This window comes from Hypanus sabinus, chromosome 10 (genome assembly GCF_030144855.1).
Source record: "Hypanus sabinus isolate sHypSab1 chromosome 10, sHypSab1.hap1, whole genome shotgun sequence".
NCBI classification, from domain to species: domain Eukaryota; kingdom Metazoa; phylum Chordata; class Chondrichthyes; order Myliobatiformes; family Dasyatidae; genus Hypanus; species Hypanus sabinus.
The window spans coordinates 106,533,684-106,560,913 of NC_082715.1; the positions used below are offsets into that span (position 1 = coordinate 106,533,684).

At 48.1% G+C, this 27,230-nt stretch overlaps 1 protein-coding gene across 2 annotated transcripts in view; it reads left to right on the plus strand.

Moving 5' to 3' along the window:
* lclat1 (lysocardiolipin acyltransferase 1) overlaps positions 1-27,230 on the plus strand; it is a 45,104-nt gene that overhangs the window by 4,398 nt on the left and 13,476 nt on the right. For both annotated transcript variants that reach the window (XM_059982526.1, XM_059982525.1), the window contains exons 2-5: positions 770-935; positions 1,442-1,640; positions 6,502-6,648; positions 8,710-8,826. In XM_059982526.1, coding sequence (XP_059838509.1) covers positions 771-935; positions 1,442-1,640; positions 6,502-6,648; positions 8,710-8,826 — 628 coding nt within the window. In that variant the 5' untranslated portion in view covers position 770. The remainder of the gene's footprint in view (positions 1-769; positions 936-1,441; positions 1,641-6,501; positions 6,649-8,709; positions 8,827-27,230) is intronic.

Below are 27,230 nucleotides of genomic sequence, written 5' to 3' on the forward strand. Positions count from 1 at the left end.
GGATATGATAGGGTCTTTTAAGAGACTTTTAGATAGGTATATGGAGCTTAGTAAAATAGAAGGCCATAGGTAAGCCTAGTAATTTCTAAAGTAGGGACATGTTTGGCACAACTTAGTGGGCCAAAGGGCCTGTATTGTGCTGTAGGTTTTCTGTGTTTCTGTGTTACATAGAGATAGACTCGGCCCCCCTGTACTGTATCTCAGTGTTGTACAGTGACAGACCTGTCCCCATCTGTACTGTATCTCAGTGTTATATAGTGACAGACCCAGCCCCACTGGTACCATATCACAAATACTGTGCTGCAGTGTTGTACAATGACAGACCCAGCCTCACAGGTACTGTACATCAGTGTTATACAATCCTCACCGATAATATATCCCATTGTTGTACAATGACTTTCCCTTCCCCACCAATATTGTACCGTACTATTATAAAGTGACAAACCCATTTGCACTGGTGTTGAACAGTGACAGACCCATCCCCAATAGTACTCTACCCCTGTGTATACAGTCACAGACCCATCCACAAACGTACTATACCATAAAGTGATAGACCCGCCCCCCCACCAGTACAGTAGCCTGTGTTATAATATCCCCCCCCCCCCCCCCCCACCAGTAATGGATCCCTTTCTCTAGCTGTACAAAGAAAGACCTGTACTGTGGTTTAATGTGTGGGTTGCTGGGCTGGAAGGGCCTGTTCAGCGACGTATCTCTAAATAAAATTAGTGTCAAACCAGTGTTCCTGACCAGCACTTTTCTCCTTTCCCAGGATGCTGTCTCTGAAGGGGACCCTCATTCTGCTTTTGCTGTTCTTCAGTAGCCTGTTTGGCAGTGTCTTTATGCTGAGCCCACTACTCCCAGTCATGTTGGTGTCTGTGCCCTGGTATCGATGGATAACTGACCGCGTAGTGGCCATCTGGTTCACCCTCCCCGTGGTAAGTTTCAGTTTGTGCTGCCCATTGTGGGGTCCTGCCTTAGTGTCAGGTGGGTTAGCAGAATTTCCCGAATCTCCCCTCCATAATCATCCTTCCCTGCTCTTTTCTTCAAGCTTATTCACCAGCTCTCAATCCCAGAACCATCCGTCTCCGCTGTTTACGCTGACCGGTCTCCACCTGTATCTTTCAGCCCCACTCCAGCTTGTTGACCCTTTCAGCATGTTTATATAGTTAAACACTGTTTCTCCTCCCTCCCTCCCCTTTCCTTTGCGCCACACCTTCAACAAGTCCTCATCCAGTCTCCAGTAGTTTCTGATCTCCCTCCTCCCTTAGCTACCCCCTTCCCTAGTTCCTGTCAACTACTTCAGAACACTTCTGTCCCCATCCCTGAACCCCAGTCTGTCTCTTCCTCTCCTAACTACTCAGCATCCTGGTGTGGCAGTGTGCAGGGCTCTGGGCTCTCGGTGCCATGCTCCTTCCTGATGAACTGTATTGTCTCTTGGCAGGCCATGTTGGAGTTGGTGCTGGGTGTCCGGGTGGTGATCACTGGAGACGGTTTTATTCCGGGTGAACGCAGTGTCATCATTATGAACCACCGGACTCGTCTAGACTGGATGTACCTGTGGAACTGTCTGCTCCGTTACAGCTACCTCAGAATGGAAAAGATCTGCTTGAAGTCCTCCCTTAAATCCATTCCAGGCTTTGGTTAGTGCCCATTATTGCTGGCAGAGAAATGGCAGATGGAGTTTAACCGCCAAGTATGAAGTGTTGCACTTTGTAATGTCAAATGTAAAGGGACAGTACACAATTATTGGCAGGATATTTAACAACACTAATGTACAGAGAGATCTTGTGGTCTAAGTCCGTGGCTCCTTGATAGCAGGTAAAGAAGGCATGTGAGAAGCTTCCTTTCATTAGTCATAGCACTGAGTGCAAGGGTCAGGAAGTTACTTGCAGTTTTTTAAATCTCTGGTTTGGCTGCATCTGCAGTATTGCATTCAATTCTGGTCACCCCATTATAGGAAGGAAGTGAAGGCTTTGGAGATAGTGCAGAAGGATGTTGCCTGGATTCAAGAGTATGTACTAATACATATTCTTGTAAGAGTATATAAGGAATAAGGAGAGATTGTACAAATTTGAGTTGCTTTCTCTCGAGCATCTGAGGCTGAGAGATGTGGTGGAAGTTTATGAGAGACATAGATAGAATAGACAGCTGGTATCTTTTCTCCAAGGTAGAAATGTCTAATACTAAAGGGTATGCATTTAAATTAGGAAGGGATATGTTGAAAGGAGATGTACAGGGCAAGTGTTCTTATATGGAGAGTAGTGGGCACCTGGAATGTAGTGCCAGGTGGTAGTGGAGACAGATATAACAGAGACATTTAACAGATAGGCACATGAATGTGCAGAAAATAGAGGGATATGAACATTGTGTAAGCAGATGGGATTAGTTCAATTAGGCACAATTACTAGTTTAATTACCGTCTATTCTGGAGTATAAACCGTCCCCGTCCCCCCCCCCCCCAATTTTCGAGGTTAAAAAAGTGACTTTTTCATGTTACCTTTGTATAAGACGACCCCTTTTGTAGAGGTTTTTGATTTAACCAGAAAAGATCACAAGATCTCACATGCCGGTACTCAGCTTTACTGGATCCGGAACCTGGAAATTTGTGAACGAGTACCTATTAAGAAAACAGTCCTACACATTGTAGAGCGTTATAAGTGAATTCTTAACAAATAAATCAGGGAGAGAAATTTTGGATTAGGTTTCCAATGGAAAAGAATCCTCAGAAATGTAACCCCCATGAAACCATTTAGCGCCCATTGTAATCTTGTTAAAACATAACATGGGGTGGTGGGATCAGTACATGTACTCAGTATTGAGTTTGCAACCACCATGTACAAAAGATTAAAATGAATACGATATGATGCTGGCTTCAAGCTGAAGGTTGTTGATTTTGCTAAAGGAACGAATAATTCTGCAGCTGCTAAGAAGTTTAGTGTAAATGAGAAACAAATGAGAGAGTGGAGAAAAGCAGAGGCTGAGGGAAATGTCAAAGGTGAAATGTGCAAACCACAGGAAAACATGCCAGTGGCCAGAACTGGAAGATAAAGTTTTAGAGTGGGTGATCACCAGCGATTGTCTGGATACATTGTTACCAGAGAAACGATTCCAGTTCAAGCGTTGAAATGGGACGGAAAACAGCAAAAATTTCAAAGCTACGCGAAGTTGGTGCACTGGATTTATGAATAGACATGATCTTGTGTTGGGACAAAAAACAAAGATTGCTCAGAAAATTCCCGCGGGGTGCTGTTTACGTTCAAGAACGCTGCCGGTTTCTTGAAGTAGGTTAAAGAGGTGCGGCAACGACGTCCCAAAGGTTTCGGGAAGGAAAAGTCACTACTTGTCTGGGACATGTTCAAAGTGCACTTGTCAGGTGAGACAAAAGCAGCACTGAAAGCTGAAAATACAGACATTGCAGTCATTCCCAGTGGTTTGACGTCTGTGCACCAGCCACTAGATGTGAGTTTAAACAAACCATTCAAAGAATTCATGCGTCGACAGTGGAACGAATTTGACTCAAAAACAGCCAATAAATACAACCTGTCTTCCGTGTATTCATTTTTTCAATGTTGGCACCCTCTGTATAAGCTGACCCCCTAATTTTAGGACCAAATTCTCGGCTTAAACACCGGAATCTACAGTAGTTCGCCACATCATTGTGGGCCAGAGGACCTTTTCTCTGGGGGAGTCTGAGAAATGAGGACTCTGGGTTGGATGGGGTTGAGGGATCCTAGGAACCAGTGAGGCTGCATGGAAGACTCTGTGGTGTAAACAAAAGGCTTTAAGAGAATGGAGAAGAATGTTTCCATTCACCAGGAGTTTATAACTAGGGCAGTGTAGATGAGTAGATTAGAAGGTTTAGTGTGGAGTTAAGAAAAACATAGAGGGCTTTAGAATTCATTGCCCTAAAGGGTAGTAAGGGCAGAATCCCCTCATCCAGAGGTAAAAGCTGCTGCAATATCCCTCCTTTCTGTCTGGGAGTGCCAGGGGAGGCATTAAGTTGGCATCCTTGTTCAAGAATGGGTATAAGTGTATGCCAGACAACTAAAGGGCATTAAGGGGGCAACCTCCACAGCCATCTGTAGTGGAGAATTCTGACCATTCACCATCCCTGTGTAAAGAATTCTCTTTTCATCTTGGGCCTGAACGGCTGTCCCCTTATTTTGAGGTTATAACCCATTGCTCTGTACAGCCTAGTCAGGGGAATTCCCAGCCCCGTTAAGCCCCATAACAATATTGTATGTTTCAGCAAAGTCATTCCCTTTCCTACTAAACTCCAGAGATAACAAGCAACAGTGAGGAAATGGAAATTTTATATTTTGTTTAGTATCCACCAGGAAGGCCAAGCAGATGGGTTTAAATATAGTTGTTGGGCTGAGTGCCAAAATCAGGAAGAATGAGTTATGCATAAGACTGGTCCTTGAGGAAAGTTGATAAATTGGGGAATGCTAATTCCAGTGGTGTTGGGCAAGAACAGGGAAAGTAGGTTAGGAGCAGCTATTGGTGGGTAAGTCCACATCTGACGTGAGAATTGTTTAAAGACCAGCACGTGAGTCTGCTTAACAAGCTACAAGCCCATGGTATTACCTGGAAGATTGTAGCATGGATAAAAGTAGTGGACAAATGGCAGGAAGCAAAGAGTGGGACTAAAAGGAACTTTTCCTGGTTGGCTAATGATGTTCCACAGGGGTCTGTGTTGGGACCTATTCTCTTTACTTTGTATGTTAATGATTTGATTGATGGCTTTGTTGCAAAGTTTGCAGATTATACAAACATAGATAATGAGCATGTAGCTTTGAGGAAGTAGGGAGGCTACAGAAGGACAGGGAGGAAATAGGAAAGGTGGATAATTTAGGGCATGGAGCAGCATGTGGAATTATGACATTGTAGACATTAGTGAAACTTGTTCACAGGAGGGGCAGGACTGGCAGTTCAATGTTATGGAGTTCCGTTGTTTTAGACGATAGAGTGGGAGGCATTAAAGGGAGAGGGCTGGCGTCACTAGTCAGGGAAAATGTCACAGCAGTGCTCAGTCAGAACAGTCTGGAGAATTTGTCCAGTGAAGCTTTATTGGTAGAACTGAGGAATAAGAAAGTTATGACCACTTTAATGGAACCACGGGATTTAGAGGAGCAAATTTGGAGAGAGATTGCAAGAAACGTAAGGTTGTGATAGTAGGTGATTTTAACTTTCCGCATAATGACTGGGACTCAGTACTTTAAAAGAATTTGTCAAATGTGTTTAGGGAAGTTTCCTTAATCAATATGTAGAGGTCCCAATGAGAAAGTGTGCAATACTTGATCTGCTATTAGAGAATGAGACAGGGCAGGTGACAGAAGTTTCTAAAATAAGTACATGTTTGGCACAGCATTGTGGGCTGAAGGACCTGTGTTGTGCTGTAGGTTTTCTATGTTTCTTTGGCATCGTATATGCAAGCAGCATTCACAAGGAATGTTTCAAGAACTGAATAGTTGTAGCTGTTCTTACATTTTGGAAAGTACAGAGATCTTGGGGTGCAAGCCCATATCTCCTTGAAATGGCAACACGAGAGAGTGTTGTAAAGAAGGTGTATTGCAACCTTGCCTTCATCAGTCAGAGTGTTGGCTACACGAGTCAAGAAGTCTTGATACACCTATATAAAACTGTGGTTTGGCCACATTTGGAGTGCTGAATGTAATTTTGATCATTGCGTTATAGGAAGGATGTGAATGCTTTGGAGAAGCTGCAGAGGTAGATTAGAGAGAACTAACCACAAGGAAAGGTTGGACAAATTCAGATTATATTTTTCTGAAGCATCAGAGGCTTAGGGGAGATCGAATAGAAGTTTGTAAAATTCAGGATCAGGTGTATTATCACTGACTTATGTCTTTTCCTCAGTGTGGGAATGTCAAATACTAGGTTTATTTGTGGGTCAGATAACAATTGTTGATGTCTATCAATGGGAGAACAGAGTTTGTCCCAGAGTTACTCTCCTCTCCTGCTCTTGACTCCTCACCCCCACCTTCCAACCTTAAACCTCCTCTCCCTCTCCCACATAGTCCTGCCCTCCTCTTTCCCTTCTGTCCCTGCCCTGCACTCCCCTTCCATTTTCCCTGACATTCCTGCCCTTTCTATCCCCACCATCCTTGCCCCTGAGACTTCTGCTGTCTGCCTCTGCCTTCCCTGTCTCCCTGTCCTTTCTCCTTCCATCCCTGACACCCTTCCCCCTTCATCCCTAATATCCCTACCTCCCAGAACCCCTCACCTTCCGCCTCTGTCCTAGCCCATCCCCGACAACCTCTTTCCTCCTTCTGTCCCTGCCCCTGGGACCTCTGCCCTACGATTTCTGTCTCTAGCCTCGTCCCTCTCCCCATGCTCTCTGGCTCTGCCCTACATGGCCCCCATTCCTGACTTCCCCTTCCCCCTCTGTCTCAACTATCCCTACTCCCCCAGTCACCCTCCCCTTCAGTCCTTGCCTATTGACAAGTGTCCAATACTCACTGAGCCTTCCTCTCCTTACAGGCTGGGCCATGCAGGTGGCAGCATTCATCTTCATTGAGAGGAAGTGGGAGCGGGACCGAGAGCACCTCCAGCTTATGCTGGACCACCTATGTGACATCCAGCAGCCCCTGCAGCTGCTCATGTTTCCTGAGGGCACCGACCTGACAGGTGAGTGTATGGTTCTGCCCCCACCCCTCAAACATGGCACCCTGCTTTTCCCAAGGACTTACCTTCCCCTCCTTTGGTGTCACTACACCAATCCAGGACCCTGCTTCCTCAATCTGGGTCCCCAAACTGGGGTCTGCCCCTTTCCCCTCTCCGGCACCACTACCCCCACTAGTGGGCTAAGGAATAAGTGAGAAGGGGATAGGGGATTTAAGGGAAATAGATAATATGATTTGAGGAGAGGAGCTGGGGTCACTTGGGAATCCAAAGCTTTGGGGGGCATATATTTATGGTGAGAGGTGAAAGATTTAAAAGGGAGTTGAGGGACTACAGAATCAGAATCAGGTTTATTATCACAGACATATGCTGTGAAATTTGTTGTTTTACAGCAGAAGTACAGTGCAAGACAGAAACATTACTATAAATTAGAGAAATAAATAGTGCCAAAGAGATTCTAAAATCTGATGGCAGAGGGGAAGACGCTGTTCTTAAAATGTTGAGTGTGGGTCCTCAGGGTTCTGCACCTCCTCTCCAATGATAGTGACAAGAAAAGGGTGTGATGGACCTTCATGATGGACACTGCCTGCTTCAGATATCACCTCTTAAAGATGTCCTTGGGTGGGTGCCTGTGATGGAGTTGACTGAGTCAAGAACCCTCTGCAACTTCCTTCAATCCTGTTCATTGGAGCCTTCTTACCAGATAGTGATGCACCCAGTCAGAATGCTCTCCTCAATGGGTTTGGAGAAATTTGCAAGTGACTTTGTTGACATTCAAAATCTTTTCAAACTCCTAATGAAGTATAGCCAGTGGCGTGCCTTTATTACAATTGCATCAATGTGCTAGTCCCAAGATAGATATTCCAATATATTGACAGGAACTTGAAGCTGTTCACCTTTTCCCTCTATGACCCCTCTATGAGGATTTGTGCATTCTCTCACCTTGCTCTTTCTGAAGTCTAATATCAGTTCATTGGTGTAAGATTGTTGTGGCAACATCACTCAACCAGCTGATCTGTCTCACTCCTCTATGTCTCCCCATCGTTATCTGAGATTCTGCCAACAACAATGGTGTCATCAGTAATTTATAGATGGCATTTGAAGTGTGCCTAGCCACTCAGTCACGAGCATAGATAGAGCAGAGCAGACGGATAAGCACGTATCTTTGAGGTGTTCCTGTGTTGATGCCAGTGAGGAGGAGTTATTATCACTGATCTTCACTGACTGGTTTCCTGATGAGAAGACAAGGATTCAGTTGCAGAGGCCCAAGTATTGAAGCCTCTTGATTAGGAGTGAGGAGACGTTGGTATTGACAGCTGAGCTGTAATTGATAAACAGCAGACTGACGTATGTTTTGCTCTTGCTTCAAAGCCCAGTGTACGGCTAGTGAGATTACATTCACTGTAGACCTGTTGTGTCAGTAGTCAAAATGCCACAGGTTCAGCCCTCGTTCAGGCAGGAGTTAATCCTAGCCATGACCAACCTCCCAAAGCAATTCAACACAGTAGATGAGTGCTACGGGACCAGAGTCAATGAGGCAGTTCAGCCTGTTCTTGGGCACTGGTATGATTGATGCCTTTTTGAAGCAGATGGGAATGACCGACTGCAGCATTGAGAGGCTGAAGATGTCCTTGAAGCACTTCAACCAGCTAGTTGGCACAGATTTTCAGTACCTGGACACATGCACCCTTGGGTCTGGTGCCTTGCGAGGGTTCAACCTCTGTAACAATGTTCATAACATTGGCCTCTGAGATAGAGCATAGGCATAGTGTTATTCTCCCTTTCAAAGCATGCAAGTTCATCAGGGAGTGAATCATCACTCATTTATACTGTTAGGTTTCATTGCATAGGAAGAAATGGCCTGCAAACCCTGCCACAACTAACGTGCATCTGAGTGTCTCTTAACTTCACAAGAATTTGCCTTTTTGTTCTCATGACAACCTAGTGAAGTTTATACCTGGACTTCTTATAGAGTCTGGATCACCAGTCTAGAACGGTGGGAGTCTTGTGCTGGGCTGAGTGGTTCTGGTCTCCCAGGAATGACAGTGCAGCTACTTCTCCCCACAGCTACCACCAAGGGGCGGAGCGATGAGTTTGCCGAGTCACGGGGTTTCCCCAAGTATGAGTACGTCCTCCATCCCCGCACAACGGGCTTTGCCTACATCGTCAACCAGTTGCGCAAAGGTAAGCTGGCCTTTCTGCACCTGCTCCTTCCCAACCCCTCCTCCCCTCCCTGCCCCTGCCTGTCATCTGCTTCTCCCCAACTCCCAACAACTCCTCCCATACACCATCCCTCAGCCTCTTCCGTGCCTTACTTCCAATCCGTCCTGTATCTCCCTCCCTGTTTCCCCCATCTCCCCTCCCTATTCCACCCATACATCTCCCTGACTCACCTTACCATCCTGCCTACCCTCTTCCCCATATCCCTTCTCCAACCCACCCATCCACCTACCTCCTTCCCTGCCTTCCTCCCTTTCCTCACTCCTAGTGTGTGGCTCTGCCTCAGCATTACCATTCCTGTAGTGACACTCCCTCAGCATTACCCTTCCTGTAGTGACACTCCCTCAGCATTACCCTTCCTGTAGTGACACTCCCTCAGCATTACCCTTCCTGTAGTGACACTCCCTCAGCATTATCCTTCCTGTAGTGACACTCCCCCAGCATTACCCTTCCTGTAGTGACACTCCCTCAGCATTACCCTTCCTGTAGTGACACTCCCTCAGCATTACCCTTCCTGTAGTGACACTCCCTCAGCATTACCCTTCCTGTAGTGACACTCCCTCAGCATTATCCTTCCTGTAGTGACACTCCCTCAGCATTACCCTTCCTGTAGTGACACTCCCTCAGCATTACCCTTCCTGTAGTGACACTGTCACAGCATTACCCTTCCTGTAGTGACACTCCCTCAGCATTACCCTTCCTGTAGTGACACTCCCTCAGCATTATCCTTCCTGTAGTGACATTCCCTCAGCATTATCCTTCCTGTAGTGACACTCCCTCAGCATTATCCTTCCTGTAGTGACACTCCCTCAGCATTATCCTTCCTGTAGTGACATTCCCTCAGCATTATCCTTCCTGTAGTGACACTCCCTCAGCATTATCCTTCCTGTAGTGACACTCCCTCAGCATTATCCTTCCTGTAGTGACACTGTCACAGCATTATCCTTCCTGTAGTGACATTCCCTCAGCATTATCCTTCCTGTAGTGACACTCCCTCAGCATTACCCTTCCTGTAGTGACACTCCCTCAGCATTATCCTTCCTGTAGTGACACTCCCTCAGCATTACCCTTCCTGTAGTGACACTGTCACAGCATTACCCTTCCTGTAGTGACACTCCCTCAGCATTACCCTTCCTGTAGTGACACTCCCTCAGCATTACCCTTCCTGTAGTGACATTCCCTCAGCATTACCCTTCCTGTAGTGACATTCCCTCAGCATTATCCTTCCTGTAGTGACACTCCCTCAGCATTATCCTTCCTGTAGTGACACTCCCTCAGCATTACCCTTCCTGTAGTGACACTCCCTCAGCATTACCCTTCCTGTAGTGACACTCCCTCAGCATTATCCTTCCTGTAGTGACACTCCCTCAGCATTATCCTTCCTGTAGTGACACTGTCACAGCATTATCCTTCCTGTAGTGACACTCCCCCAGCATTATCCTTCCTGTAGTGACACTCCCCCAGCATTATCCTTCCTGTAGTGACACTGTCACAGCATTATCCTTCCTGTAGTGACACTCCCTCAGCATTACCCTTCCTGTAGTGACACTGTCACAGCATTACCCTTCCTGTAGTGACACTCCCTCAGCATTATCCTTCCTGTAGTGACACTCCCTCAGCATTATCCTTCCTGTAGTGACACTGTCACAGCATTATCCTTCCTGTAGTGACACTCCCTCAGCATTACCCTTCCTGTAGTGACACTCCCTCAGCATTATCCTTCCTGTAGCGACACTGTCACAGCATTATCCTTCCTGTAGTGACACTCCCTCAGCATTATCCTTCCTGTAGTGACACTGTCACAGCATTACCCTTCCTGTAGTGACACTCCCCCAGCATTACCCTTCCTGTAGTGACACTCCCCCAGCATTATCCTTCCTGTAGTGACACTGTCACAGCATTATCCTTCCTGTAGTGACACTCCCTCAGCATTATCCTTCCTGTAGTGACACTGTCACAGCATTACCCTTCCTGTAGTGACACTCCCTCAGCATTATCCTTCCTGTAGTGACACTCCCTCAGCATTATCCTTCCTGTAGTGACACTCCCTCAGCATTACCCTTCCTGTAGTGACACTCCCTCAGCATTACCCTTCCTGTAGTGACACTCCCTCAGCATTATCCTTCCTGTAGTGACACTGTCACAGCATTACCCTTCCTGTAGTGACACTCCCCCAGCATTATCCTTCCTGTAGTGACATTCCCTCAGCATTACCCTTCCTGTAGTGACACTGTCACAGCATTATCCTTCCTGTAGTGACACTCCCTCAGCATTACCCTTCCTGTAGTGACACTCCCTCAGCATTATCCTTCCTGTAGTGACACTCCCCCAGCATTATCCTTCCTGTAGTGACACTCCCTCAGCATTATCCTTCCTGTAGTGACACTCCCTCAGCATTATCCTTCCTGTAGTGACACTCCCTCAGCATTACCCTTCCTGTAGTGACACTGTCACAGCATTATCCTTCCTGTAGTGACACTCCCTCAGCATTACCCTTCCTGTAGTGACACTCCCTCAGCAATACCCTTCCTGTAGTGACACTGTCACAGCATTATCCTTCCTGTAGTGACACTCCCTCAGCATTACCCTTCCTGTAGTGACATTCCCTCAGCATTACCCTTCATGTAGTGACACTGTCACAGCATTATCCTTCCTGTAGTGACACTCCCTCAGCATTACCCTTCCTGTAGTGACATTCCCTCAGCATTACCCTTCCTGTAGTGACACTCCCTCAGCATTATCCTTCCTGTAGTGACATTCCCTCAGCATTACCCTTCCTGTAGTGACACTGTCACAGCATTATCCTTCCTGTAGTGACACTCCCTCAGCATTACCCTTCCTGTAGTGACACTCCCTCAGCATTACCCTTCCTGTAGTGACATTCCCTCAGCATTACCCTTCCTGTAGTGACACTCCCTCAGCATTACCCTTCCTGTAGTGACACTCCCTCAGCATTACCCTTCCTGTAGTGACACTGTCACAGCATTATCCTTCCTGTAGTGACTCTCCCTCAGCATTATCCTTCCTGTAGTGACACTGTCACAGCATTATCCTTCCTGTAGTGACACTCCCTCAGCATTACCCTTCCTGTAGAGACACTCGCTCAGCATTACCCTTCCTGTAGTGACACTCCCTCAGCATTATCCTTCCTGTAGTGACCCTCCCTCAGCATTACCCTTCCTGTAGTGACACTCCCTCAGCATTATCCTTCCTGTAGTGAAATTCCCTCAGCATTACCCTTCCTGTAGTGACACTGTCACAGCATTACTACTCCTGTAGTGACACTGTCACAGCATTACCCTTCCTGTAGTGACACTCCCTCAGCATTATCCTTCCTGTAGTGACACTCCCTCAGCATTATCCTTCCTGTAGTGACACTCCCTCAGCATTACCCTTCCTGTAGTGACATTCCCTCAGCATTACCCTTCCTGTAGTGACACTCCCTCAGCATTACCCTTCCTGTAGTGACACTCCCTCAGCATTACCCTTCCTGTAGTGACACTCCCTCAGCATTACCCTTCCTGTAGTGACATTCCCTCAGCATTACCCTTCCTGTAGTGACACTCCCTCAGCATTACCCTTCCTGTAGTGACACTCCCTCAGCATTATCCTTCCTGTAGTGACACTCCCCCAGCATTATCCTTCCTGTAGTGACACTCCCTCAGCATTATCCTTCCTGTAGTGACACTCCCTCAGCATTATCCTTCCTGTAGTGACACTCCCTCAGCATTACCCTTCCTGTAGTGACACTGTCACAGCATTATCCTTCCTGTAGTGACACTCCCTCAGCATTACCCTTCCTGTAGTGACACTCCCTCAGCAATACCCTTCCTGTAGTGACACTGTCACAGCATTATCCTTCCTGTAGTGACACTCCCTCAGCATTACCCTTCCTGTAGTGACATTCCCTCAGCATTACCCTTCATGTAGTGACACTGTCACAGCATTATCCTTCCTGTAGTGACACTCCCTCAGCATTACCCTTCCTGTAGTGACATTCCCTCAGCATTACCCTTCCTGTAGTGACACTCCCTCAGCATTACCCTTCCTGTAGTGACACTGTCACAGCATTACCCTTCCTGTAGTGACACTCCCTCAGCATTATCCTTCCTGTAGTGACACTCCCTCAGCATTATCCTTCCTGTAGTGACACTGTCACAGCATTATCCTTCCTGTAGTGACACTCCCTCAGCATTATCCTTCCTGTAGTGACACTGTCACAGCATTACCCTTCCTGTAGTGACACTCCCCCAGCATTACCCTTCCTGTAGTGACACTCCCTCAGCATTATCCTTCCTGTAGCGACACTGTCACAGCATTATCCTTCCTGTAGTGACACTCCCTCAGCATTATCCTTCCTGTAGTGACACTGTCACAGCATTACCCTTCCTGTAGTGACACTCCCCCAGCATTACCCTTCCTGTAGTGACACTCCCCCAGCATTATCCTTCCTGTAGTGACACTGTCACAGCATTATCCTTCCTGTAGTGACACTCCCTCAGCATTATCCTTCCTGTAGTGACACTGTCACAGCATTACCCTTCCTGTAGTGACACTCCCTCAGCATTATCCTTCCTGTAGTGACACTCCCTCAGCATTATCCTTCCTGTAGTGACACTCCCTCAGCATTACCCTTCCTGTAGTGACACTCCCTCAGCATCATCCTTCCTGTAGTGACACTGTCACAGCATTACCCTTCCTGTAGTGACACTCCCCCAGCATTATCCTTCCTGTAGTGACATTCCCTCAGCATTACCCTTCCTGTAGTGACACTGTCACAGCATTATCCTTCCTGTAGTGACACTCCCTCAGCATTACCCTTCCTGTAGTGACACTCCCTCAGCATTATCCTTCCTGTAGTGACACTCCCCCAGCATTATCCTTCCTGTAGTGACACTCCCTCAGCATTATCCTTCCTGTAGTGACACTCCCTCAGCATTATCCTTCCTGTAGTGACACTCCCTCAGCATTACCCTTCCTGTAGTGACACTGTCACAGCATTATCCTTCCTGTAGTGACACTCCCTCAGCATTACCCTTCCTGTAGTGACACTCCCTCAGCAATACCCTTCCTGTAGTGACACTGTCACAGCATTATCCTTCCTGTAGTGACACTCCCTCAGCATTACCCTTCCTGTAGTGACATTCCCTCAGCATTACCCTTCATGTAGTGACACTGTCACAGCATTATCCTTCCTGTAGTGACACTCCCTCAGCATTACCTTTCCTGTAGTGACATTCCCTCAGCATTACCCTTCCTGTAGTGACACTCCCTCAGCATTATCCTTCCTGTAGTGACATTCCCTCAGCATTACCCTTCCTGTAGTGACACTGTCACAGCATTATCCTTCCTGTAGTGACACTCCCTCAGCATTACCCTTCCTGTAGTGACACTCCCTCAGCATTACCCTTCCTGTAGTGACATTCCCTCAGCATTACCCTTCCTGTAGTGACACTCCCTCAGCATTACCCTTCCTGTAGTGACACTCCCTCAGCATTACCCTTCCTGTAGTGACACTGTCACAGCATTATCCTTCCTGTAGTGACTCTCCCTCAGCATTATCCTTCCTGTAGTGACACTGTCACAGCATTATCCTTCCTGTAGTGACACTCCCTCAGCATTACCCTTCCTGTAGAGACACTCGCTCAGCATTACCCTTCCTGTAGTGACACTCCCTCAGCATTATCCTTCCTGTAGTGACCCTCCCTCAGCATTACCCTTCCTGTAGTGACACTCCCTCAGCATTATCCTTCCTGTAGTGAAATTCCCTCAGCATTACCCTTCCTGTAGTGACACTGTCACAGCATTACTACTCCTGTAGTGACACTGTCACAGCATTACCCTTCCTGTAGTGACACTCCCTCAGCATTATCCTTCCTGTAGTGACACTCCCTCAGCATTATCCTTCCTGTAGTGACACTCCCTCAGCATTACCCTTCCTGTAGTGACATTCCCTCAGCATTACCCTTCCTGTAGTGACACTCCCTCAGCATTACCCTTCCTGTAGTGACACTCCCTCAGCATTACCCTTCCTGTAGTGACACTCCCTCAGCATTACCCTTCCTGTAGTGACATTCCCTCAGCATTACCCTTCCTGTAGTGACACTCCCTCAGCATTACCCTTCCTGTAGTGACACTCCCTCAGCATTATCCTTCCTGTAGTGACACTCCCCCAGCATTATCCTTCCTGTAGTGACACTCCCTCAGCATTATCCTTCCTGTAGTGACACTCCCTCAGCATTATCCTTCCTGTAGTGACACTCCCTCAGCATTACCCTTCCTGTAGTGACACTGTCACAGCATTATCCTTCCTGTAGTGACACTCCCTCAGCATTACCCTTCCTGTAGTGACACTCCCTCAGCAATACCCTTCCTGTAGTGACACTGTCACAGCATTATCCTTCCTGTAGTGACACTCGCTCAGCATTATCCTTCCTGTAGTGACATTCCCTCAGCATTACCCTTCCTGTAGTGACACTGTCACAGCATTATCCTTCCTGTAGTGACACTCCCTCAGCATTACCCTTCCTGTAGTGACACTCCCTCAGCATTACCCTTCCTGTAGTGACATTCCCTCAGCATTACCCTTCCTGTAGTGACACTCCCTCAGCATTACCCTTCCTGTAGTGACACTCCCTCAGCATTACCCTTCCTGTAGTGACACTGTCACAGCATTATCCTTCCTGTAGTGACTCTCCCTCAGCATTATCCTTCCTGTAGTGACACTGTCACAGCATTATCCTTCCTGTAGTGACACTCCCTCAGCATTACCCTTCCTGTAGAGACACTCCCTCAGCATTACCCTTCCTGTAGTGACACTCCCTCAGCATTATCCTTCCTGTAGTGACCCTCCCTCAGCATTACCCTTCCTGTAGTGACACTCCCTCAGCATTATCCTTCCTGTAGTGAAATTCCCTCAGCATTACCCTTCCTGTAGTGACACTGTCACAGCATTACTACTCCTGTAGTGACACTGTCACAGCATTACCCTTCCTGTAGTGACACTCCCTCAGCATTATCCTTCCTGTAGTAACACTCCCTCAGCATTATCCTTCCTGTAGTGACACTCCCTCAGCATTACCCTTCCTGTAGTGACATTCCCTCAGCATTACCCTTCCTGTAGTGACACTCCCTCAGCATTACCCTTCCTGTAGTGACACTCCCTCAGCATTACCCTTCCTGTAGTGACACTCCCTCAGCATTACCCTTCCTGTAGTGACATTCCCTCAGCATTACCCTTCCTGTAGTGACACTCCCTCAGCATTATCCTTCCTGTAGTGACATTCCCTCAGCATTACCCTTCCTGTAGTGACACTCCCTCAGCATTACCCTTCCTGTAGTGACACTCCCTCAGCATTATCCTTCCTGTAGTGACATTCCCTCAGCATTACCCTTCCTGTAGTGACACTCCCTCAGCATTATCCTTCCTGTAGTGACACTCCCTCAGCATTACCCTTCCTGTAGTGACATTCCCTCAGCATTACCCTTCCTGTAGTGACACTCCCTCAGCATTACCCTTCCTGTAGTGACATTCCCTCAGCATTACCCTTCCTGTAGTGACACTGTCACAGCATTATCCTTCCTGTAGTGACACTCCCTCAGCATTACCCTTCCTGTAGTGACACTCCCTCAGCAATACCCTTCCTGTAGTGACACTGTCACAGCATTATCCTTCCTGTAGTGACACTCCCTCAGCATTACCCTTCCTGTAGTGACATTCCCTCAGCATTACCCTTCATGTAGTGACACTGTCACAGCATTATCCTTCCTGTAGTGACACTCCCTCAGCATTACCCTTCCTGTAGTGACATTCCCTCAGCATTACCCTTCCTGTAGTGACACTCCCTCAGCATTACCCTTCCTGTAGTGACACTGTCACAGCATTACCCTTCCTGTAGTGACACTCCCTCAGCATTATCCTTCCTGTAGTGACACTCCCTCAGCATTATCCTTCCTGTAGTGACACTGTCACAGCATTATCCTTCCTGTAGTGACACTCCCTCAGCATTATCCTTCCTGTAGTGACACTGTCACAGCATTACCCTTCCTGTAGTGACACTCCCCCAGCATTACCCTTCCTGTAGTGACACTCCCTCAGCATTATCCTTCCTGTAGCGACACTGTCACAGCATTATCCTTCCTGTAGTGACACTCCCTCAGCATTATCCTTCCTGTAGTGACACTGTCACAGCATTACCCTTCCTGTAGTGACACTCCCCCAGCATTACCCTTCCTGTAGTGACACTCCCCCAGCATTATCCTTCCTGTAGTGACACTGTCACAGCATTATCCTTCCTGTAGTGACACTCCCTCAGCATTATCCTTCCTGTAGTGACACTGTCACAGCATTACCCTTCCTGTAGTGACACTCCCTCAGCATTATCCTTCCTGTAGTGACACTCCCTCAGCATTATCCTTCCTGTAGTGACACTCCCTCAGCATTACCCTTCCTGTAGTGACACTCCCTCAGCATCATCCTTCCTGTAGTGACACTGTCACAGCATTACCCTTCCTGTAGTGACACTCCCCCAGCATTATCCTTCCTGTAGTGACATTCCCTCAGCATTACCCTTCCTGTAGTGACACTGTCACAGCATTATCCTTCCTGTAGTGACACTCCCTCAGCATTACCCTTCCTGTAGTGACACTCCCTCAGCATTATCCTTCCTGTAGTGACACTCCCCCAGCATTATCCTTCCTGTAGTGACACTCCCTCAGCATTATCCTTCCTGTAGTGACACTCCCTCAGCATTATCCTTCCTGTAGTGACACTCCCTCAGCATTACCCTTCCTGTAGTGACACTGTCACAGCATTATCCTTCCTGTAGTGACACTCCCTCAGCATTACCCTTCCTGTAGTGACACTCCCTCAGCAATACCCTTCCTGTAGTGACACTGTCACAGCATTATCCTTCCTGTAGTGACACTCCCTCAGCATTACCCTTCCTGTAGTGACATTCCCTCAGCATTACCCTTCATGTAGTGACACTGTCACAGCATTATCCTTCCTGTAGTGACACTCCCTCAGCATTACCTTTCCTGTAGTGACATTCCCTCAGCATTACCCTTCCTGTAGTGACACTCCCTCAGCATTATCCTTCCTGTAGTGACATTCCCTCAGCATTACCCTTCCTGTAGTGACACTGTCACAGCATTATCCTTCCTGTAGTGACACTCCCTCAGCATTACCCTTCCTGTAGTGACACTCCCTCAGCATTACCCTTCCTGTAGTGACATTCCCTCAGCATTACCCTTCCTGTAGTGACACTCCCTCAGCATTACCCTTCCTGTAGTGACACTCCCTCAGCATTACCCTTCCTGTAGTGACACTGTCACAGCATTATCCTTCCTGTAGAGACTCTCCCTCAGCATTATCCTTCCTGTAGTGACACTGTCACAGCATTATCCTTCCTGTAGTGACACTCCCTCAGCATTACCCTTCCTGTAGAGACACTCGCTCAGCATTACCCTTCCTGTAGTGACACTCCCTCAGCATTATCCTTCCTGTAGTGACCCTCCCTCAGCATTACCCTTCCTGTAGTGACACTCCCTCAGCATTATCCTTCCTGTAGTGAAATTCCCTCAGCATTACCCTTCCTGTAGTGACACTGTCACAGCATTACTACTCCTGTAGTGACACTGTCACAGCATTACCCTTCCTGTAGTGACACTCCCTCAGCATTATCCTTCCTGTAGTGACACTCCCTCAGCATTATCCTTCCTGTAGTGACACTCCCTCAGCATTACCCTTCCTGTAGTGACATTCCCTCAGCATTACCCTTCCTGTAGTGACACTCCCTCAGCATTACCCTTCCTGTAGTGACACTCCCTCAGCATTACCCTTCCTGTAGTGACACTCCCTCAGCATTACCCTTCCTGTAGTGACATTCCCTCAGCATTACCCTTCCTGTAGTGACACTCCCTCAGCATTACCCTTCCTGTAGTGACACTCCCTCAGCATTATCCTTCCTGTAGTGACACTCCCCCAGCATTATCCTTCCTGTAGTGACACTCCCTCAGCATTATCCTTCCTGTAGTGACACTCCCTCAGCATTATCCTTCCTGTAGTGACACTCCCTCAGCATTACCCTTCCTGTAGTGACACTGTCACAGCATTATCCTTCCTGTAGTGACACTCCCTCAGCATTACCCTTCCTGTAGTGACACTCCCTCAGCAATACCCTTCCTGTAGTGACACTGTCACAGCATTATCCTTCCTGTAGTGACACTCGCTCAGCATTACCCTTCCTGTAGTGACATTCCCTCAGCATTACCCTTCATGTAGTGACACTGTCACAGCATTATCCTTCCTGTAGTGACACTCCCTCAGCATTACCCTTCCTGTAGTGACATTCCCTCAGCATTACCCTTCCTGTAGTGACACTCCCTCAGCATTATCCTTCCTGTAGTGACATTCCCTCAGCATTACCCTTCCTGTAGTGACACTGTCACAGCATTATCCTTCCTGTAGTGACACTCCCTCAGCATTACCCTTCCTGTAGTGACACTCCCTCAGCATTACCCTTCCTGTAGTGACATTCCCTCAGCATTACCCTTCCTGTAGTGACACTCCCTCAGCATTACCCTTCCTGTAGTGACACTCCCTCAGCATTACCCTTCCTGTAGTGACACTGTCACAGCATTATCCTTCCTGTAGTGACTCTCCCTCAGCATTATCCTTCCTGTAGTGACACTGTCACAGCATTATCCTTCCTGTAGTGACACTCCCTCAGCATTACCCTTCCTGTAGAGACACTCCCTCAGCATTACCCTTCCTGTAGTGACACTCCCTCAGCATTATCCTTCCTGTAGTGACCCTCCCTCAGCATTACCCTTCCTGTAGTGACACTCCCTCAGCATTATCCTTCCTGTAGTGAAATTCCCTCAGCATTACCCTTCCTGTAGTGACACTGTCACAGCATTACTACTCCTGTAGTGACACTGTCACAGCATTACCCTTCCTGTAGTGACACTCCCTCAGCATTATCCTTCCTGTAGTAACACTCCCTCAGCATTATCCTTCCTGTAGTGACACTCCCTCAGCATTACCCTTCCTGTAGTGACATTCCCTCAGCATTACCCTTCCTGTAGTGACACTCCCTCAGCATTACCCTTCCTGTAGTGACACTCCCTCAGCATTACCCTTCCTGTAGTGACACTCCCTCAGCATTACCCTTCCTGTAGTGACATTCCCTCAGCATTACCCTTCCTGTAGTGACACTCCCTCAGCATTATCCTTCCTGTAGTGACATTCCCTCAGCATTACCCTTCCTGTAGTGACACTCCCTCAGCATTACCCTTCCTGTAGTGACACTCCCTCAGCATTATCCTTCCTGTAGTGACATTCCCTCAGCATTACCCTTCCTGTAGTGACACTCCCTCAGCATTATCCTTCCTGTAGTGACACTCCCTCAGCATTACCCTTCCTGTAGTGACATTCCCTCAGCATTACCCTTCCTGTAGTGACACTCCCTCAGCATTACCCTTCCTGTAGTGACATTCCCTCAGCATTACCCTTCCTGTAGTGACACTCCCTCAGCATTACCCTTCCTGTAGTGACACTCCCTCAGCATTACCCTTCCTGTAGTGACACTCCCTCAGCATTACCCTTCCTGTAGTGACACTCCCTCAGCATTACCCTTCCTGTAGTGACACTCCCTCAGCATTACCCTTCCTGTAGTGACACTCCCTCAGCATTACCCTTCCTGTAGTGACACTCCCTCAGCATTATCCTTCCTGTAGTGACACTCCCTCAGCATTATCCTTCCTGTAGTGACACTCCCTCAGCATTACCCTTCCTGTAGTGACACTCCCTCAGCATTACCCTTCCTGTAGTGACACTCCCTCAGCATTATCCTTCCTGTAGTGACACTGTCACAGCATTATCCTTCCTGTAGTGACACTCCCTCAGCATTACCCTTCCTGTAGTGACACTCCCTCAGCATTACCCTTCCTGTAGTGACACTCCCTCAGCATTACCCTTCCTGTAGTGACACTGTCACAGCATTACCCTTCCTGTAGTGACACTCCCTCAGCATTACCCTTCCTGTAGTGACACTCCCTCAGCATTATCTATCCTGTAGTGACACTCCCTCAGCATTATCCTTCCTGTAGTGACACTGTCACAGCATTATCCTTCCTGTAGTGACATTCCCTCAGCATTATCCTTCCTGTAGTGACACTCCCTCAGCATTACCCTTCCTGTAGTGACACTCCCTCAGCATTATCCTTCCTGTAGTGACACAACCTCAGCATTACCCTTCCTGTAGTGACACTGTCACAGCATTACCCTTCCTGTAGTGACACTCCCTCAGCATTACCCTTCCTGTAGTGACACTCCCTCAGCATTACCCTTCCTGTAGTGACACTCCCTCAGCATTACCCTTCCTGTAGTGACACTCCCTCAGCATTATCTATCCTGTAGTGACACTCCCTCAGCATTATCCTTCCTGTAGTGACACTGTCACAGCATTATCCTTCCTGTAGTGACATTCCCTCAGCATTATCCTTCCTGTAGTGACACTCCCTCAGCATTACCCTTCCTGTAGTGACACTCCCTCAGCATTATCCTTCCTGTAGTGACACTCCCTCAGCATTACCCTTCCTGTAGTGACACTGTCACAGCATTACCCTTCCTGTAGTGACACTCCCTCAGCATTACCCTTCCTGTAGTGACACTCCCTCAGCATTATCCTTCCTGTAGTGACACTCCCTCAGCATTATCCTTCCTGTAGTGACATTCCCTCAGCATTATCCTTCCTGTAGTGACACTCCCTCAGCATTATCCTTCCTGTAGTGACACTCCCTCAGCATTATCCTTCCTGTAGTGACACTCCCTCAGCATTACCCTTCCTGTAGTGACACTCCCTCAGCATTACCCTTCCTGTAGTGACACTCCCTCAGCATTATCCTTCCTGTAGTGACACTCCCTCAGCATTATCCTTCCTGTAGTGACACTGTCACAGCATTATCCTTCCTGTAGTGACACTCCCTCAGCATTATCCTTCCTGTAGTGACACTCCCTCAGCATTATCCTTCCTGTAGTGACACTCCCCCAGCATTATCCTTCCTGTAGTGACACTGTCACAGCATTATCCTTCCTGTAGTGACACTCCCTCAGCATTACCCTTCCTGTAGTGACACTGTCACAGCATTACCCTTCCTGTAGTGACACTCCCTCAGCATTATCCTTCCTGTAGTGACACTCCCTCAGCATTATCCTTCCTGTAGTGACACTGTCACAGCATTATCCTTCCTGTAGTGACACTCCCTCAGCATTATCCTTCCTGTAGTGACACTGTCACAGCATTACCCTTCCTGTAGTGACACTCCCCCAGCATTACCCTTCCTGTAGTGACACTCCCTCAGCATTATCCTTCCTGTAGCGACACTGTCACAGCATTATCCTTCCTGTAGTGACACTCCCTCAGCATTATCCTTCCTGTAGTGACACTGTCACAGCATTACCCTTCCTGTAGTGACACTCCCCCAGCATTACCCTTCCTGTAGTGACACTCCCCCAGCATTATCCTTCCTGTAGTGACACTGTCACAGCATTATCCTTCCTGTAGTGACACTCCCTCAGCATTATCCTTCCTGTAGTGACACTGTCACAGCATTACCCTTCCTGTAGTGACACTCCCTCAGCATTATCCTTCCTGTAGTGACACTCCCTCAGCATTATCCTTCCTGTAGTGACACTCCCTCAGCATTACCCTTCCTGTAGTGACACTCCCTCAGCATTACCCTTCCTGTAGTGACACTCCCTCAGCATTATCCTTCCTGTAGTGACACTGTCACAGCATTACCCTTCCTGTAGTGACACTCCCCCAGCATTATCCTTCCTGTAGTGACATTCCCTCAGCATTACCCTTCCTGTAGTGACACTGTCACAGCATTATCCTTCCTGTAGTGACACTCCCTCAGCATTACCCTTCCTGTAGTGACACTCCCTCAGCATTATCCTTCCTGTAGTGACACTCCCCCAGCATTATCCTTCCTGTAGTGACACTCCCTCAGCATTATCCTTCCTGTAGTGACACTCCCTCAGCATTATCCTTCCTGTAGTGACACTCCCTCAGCATTACCCTTCCTGTAGTGACACTGTCACAGCATTATCCTTCCTGTAGTGACACTCCCTCAGCATTACCCTTCCTGTAGTGACACTCCCTCAGCAATACCCTTCCTGTAGTGACACTGTCACAGCATTATCCTTCCTGTAGTGACACTCCCTCAGCATTACCCTTCCTGTAGTGACATTCCCTCAGCATTACCCTTCATGTAGTGACACTGTCACAGCATTATCCTTCCTGTAGTGACACTCCCTCAGCATTACCCTTCCTGTAGTGACACTCCCTCAGCATTATCCTTCCTGTAGTGACATTCCCTCAGCATTACCCTTCCTGTAGTGACACTGTCACAGCATTATCCTTCCTGTAGTGACACTCCCTCAGCATTACCCTTCCTGTAGTGACACTCCCTCAGCATTACCCTTCCTGTAGTGACATTCCCTCAGCATTACCCTTCCTGTAGTGACACTCCCTCAGCATTACCCTTCCTGTAGTGACACTCCCTCAGCATTACCCTTCCTGTAGTGACACTGTCACAGCATTATCCTTCCTGTAGTGACTCTCCCTCAGCATTATCCTTCCTGTAGTGACACTGTCACAGCATTATCCTTCCTGTAGTGACACTCCCTCAGCATTACCCTTCCTGTAGAGACACTCCCTCAGCATTACCCTTCCTGTAGTGACACTCCCTCAGCATTATCCTTCCTGTAGTGACCCTCCCTCAGCATTACCCTTCCTGTAGTGACACTCCCTCAGCATTATCCTTCCTGTAGTGAAATTCCCTCAGCATTACCCTTCCTGTAGTGACACTGTCACAGCATTACTACTCCTGTAGTGACACTGTCACAGCATTACCCTTCCTGTAGTGACACTCCCTCAGCATTATCCTTCCTGTAGTGACACTCCCTCAGCATTATCCTTCCTGTAGTGACACTCCCTCAGCATTACCCTTCCTGTAGTGACATTCCCTCAGCATTACCCTTCCTGTAGTGACACTCCCTCAGCATTACCCTTCCTGTAGTGACACTCCCTCAGCATTACCCTTCCTGTAGTGACACTCCCTCAGCATTACCCTTCCTGTAGTGACATTCCCTCAGCATTACCCTTCCTGTAGTGACACTCCCTCAGCATTACCCTTCCTGTAGTGACATTCCCTCAGCATTACCCTTCCTGTAGTGACATTCCCTCAGCATTACCCTTCCTGTAGTGACACTCCCTCAGCATTATCCTTCCTGTAGTGACACTCCCTCAGCATTATCCTTCCTGTAGTGACACTCCCTCAGCATTATCCTTCCTGTAGTGACACTCCCTCAGCATTATCCTTCCTGTAGTGACACTCCCTCAGCATTACCCTTCCTGTAGTGACACTCCCTCAGCATTATCCTTCCTGTAGTGACATTCCCTCAGCATTACCCTTCCTGTAGTGACACTCCCTCAGCATTATCCTTCCTGTAGTGACACTCCCTCAGCATTATCCTTCCTGTAGTGACATTCCCTCAGCATTACCCTTCCTGTAGTGACACTCCCTCAGCATTATCCTTCCTGTAGTGACACTCCCTCAGCATTACCCTTCCTGTAGTGACATTCCCTCAGCATTACCCTTCCTGTAGTGACACTCCCTCAGCATTACCCTTCCTGTAGTGACATTCCCTCAGCATTACCCTTCCTGTAGTGACACTCCCTCAGCATTACCCTTCCTGTAGTGACACTCCCTCAGCATTATCCTTCCTGTAGTGACACTCCCTCAGCATTATCCTTCCTGTAGTGACACTCCCTCAGCATTACCCTTCCTGTAGTGACACTCCCTCAGCATTACCCTTCCTGTAGTGACACTCCCTCAGCATTACCCTTCCTGTAGTGACACTCCCTCAGCATTATCCTTCCTGTAGTGACACTCCCTCAGCATTATCCTTCTTGTAGTGACACTCCCTCAGCATTACCCTTCCTGTAGTGACACTCCCTCAGCATTACCCTTCCTGTAGTGACACTCCCTCAGCATTATCCTTCCTGTAGTGACACTGTCACAGCATTATCCTTCCTGTAGTGACACTCCCTCAGCATTACCCTTCCTGTAGTGACACTCCCTCAGCATTACCCTTCCTGTAGTGACACTCCCTCAGCATTACCCTTCCTGTAGTGACACTGTCACAGCATTACCCTTCCTGTAGTGACACTCCCTCAGCATTACCCTTCCTGTAGTGACACTCCCTCAGCATTATCTATCCTGTAGTGACACTCCCTCAGCATTATCCTTCCTGTAGTGACATTCCCTCAGCATTACCCTTCCTGTAGTGACACTCCATCAGCATTACCCTTCCTGTAGTGACACTCCCTCAGCATTACCCTTCCTGTAGTGACACTCCCTCAGCATTATCCTTCCTGTAGTGACACTCCCTCAGCATTATCCTTCCTGTAGTGACACTCCCCCAGCATTACCCTTCCTGTAGTGACACTCCCCCAGCATTACCCTTCCTGTAGTGACACTCCCCCAGCATTACCCTTCCTGTAGTGACACTCCCCCAGCATTACCCTTCCTGTAGTGACACTCCCCCAGCATTACCCTTCCTGTAGTGACACTCCCTCAGCATTATCTTTCCTGTAGTGACCCTCCCTCAGCATTACCCTTCCTGTAGTGACACTCCCTCAGCATTATCCTTCCTGTAGTGAAATTCCCTCAGCATTACCCTTCCTGTAGTGACACTGTCACAGCATTACTACTCCTGTAGTGACACTGTCACAGCATTACCCTTCCTGTAGTGACACTCCCTCAGCATTATCCTTCCTGTAGTGACACTCCCTCAGCATTATCCTTCCTGTAGTGACATTCCCTCAGCATTACCCTTCCTGTAGTGACACTCCCTCAGCATTATCCTTCCTGTAGTGACACACCCTCAGCATTACCCTTCCTGTAGTGACATTCCCTCAGCATTACCCTTCCTGTAGTGACACTCCCTCAGCATTACCCTTCCTGTAGTGACATTCCCTCAGCATTACCCTTCCTGTAGTGACACTCCCTCAGCATTACCCTTCCTGTAGTGACACTCCCTCAGCATTATCCTTCCTGTAGTGACACTCCCTCAGCATTATCCTTCCTGTAGTGACACTCCCTCAGCATTACCCTTCCTGTAGTGACACTCCCTCAGCATTACCCTTCCTGTAGTGACACTCCCTCAGCATTACCCTTCCTGTAGTGACACTCCCTCAGCATTATCCTTCCTGTAGTGACACTCCCTCAGCATTATCCTTCCTGTAGTGACACTCCCTCAGCATTACCCTTCCTGTAGTGACACTCCCTCAGCATTACCCTTCCTGTAGTGACACTCCCTCAGCATTATCCTTCCTGTAGTGACACTGTCACAGCATTATCCTTCCTGTAGTGACACTCCCTCAGCATTACCCTTCCTGTAGTGACACTCCCTCAGCATTACCCTTCCTGTAGTGACACTCCCTCAGCATTACCCTTCCTGTAGTGACACTGTCACAGCATTACCCTTCCTGTAGTGACACTCCCTCAGCATTACCCTTCCTGTAGTGACACTCCCTCAGCATTATCTATCCTGTAGTGACACTCCCTCAGCATTATCCTTCCTGTAGTGACATTCCCTCAGCATTACCCTTCCTGTAGTGACACTCCATCAGCATTACCCTTCCTGTAGTGACACTCCCTCAGCATTACCCTTCCTGTAGTGACACTCCCTCAGCATTATCCTTCCTGTAGTGACACTCCCTCAGCATTATCCTTCCTGTAGTGACACTCCCCCAGCATTACCCTTCCTGTAGTGACACTCCCCCAGCATTACCCTTCCTGTAGTGACACTCCCCCAGCATTACCCTTCCTGTAGTGACACTCCCCCAGCATTACCCTTCCTGTAGTGACACTCCCCCAGCATTACCCTTCCTGTAGTGACACTCCCTCAGCATTATCTTTCCTGTAGTGACCCTCCCTCAGCATTACCCTTCCTGTAGTGACACTCCCTCAGCATTATCCTTCCTGTAGTGAAATTCCCTCAGCATTACCCTTCCTGTAGTGACACTGTCACAGCATTACTACTCCTGTAGTGACACTGTCACAGCATTACCCTTCCTGTAGTGACACTCCCTCAGCATTATCCTTCCTGTAGTGACACTCCCTCAGCATTATCCTTCCTGTAGTGACACTCCCTCAGCATTACCCTTCCTGTAGTGACATTCCCTCAGCATTACCCTTCCTGTAGTGACACTCCCTCAGCATTACCCTTCCTGTAGTGACACTCCCTCAGCATTACCCTTCCTGTAGTGACACTCCCTCAGCATTATCCT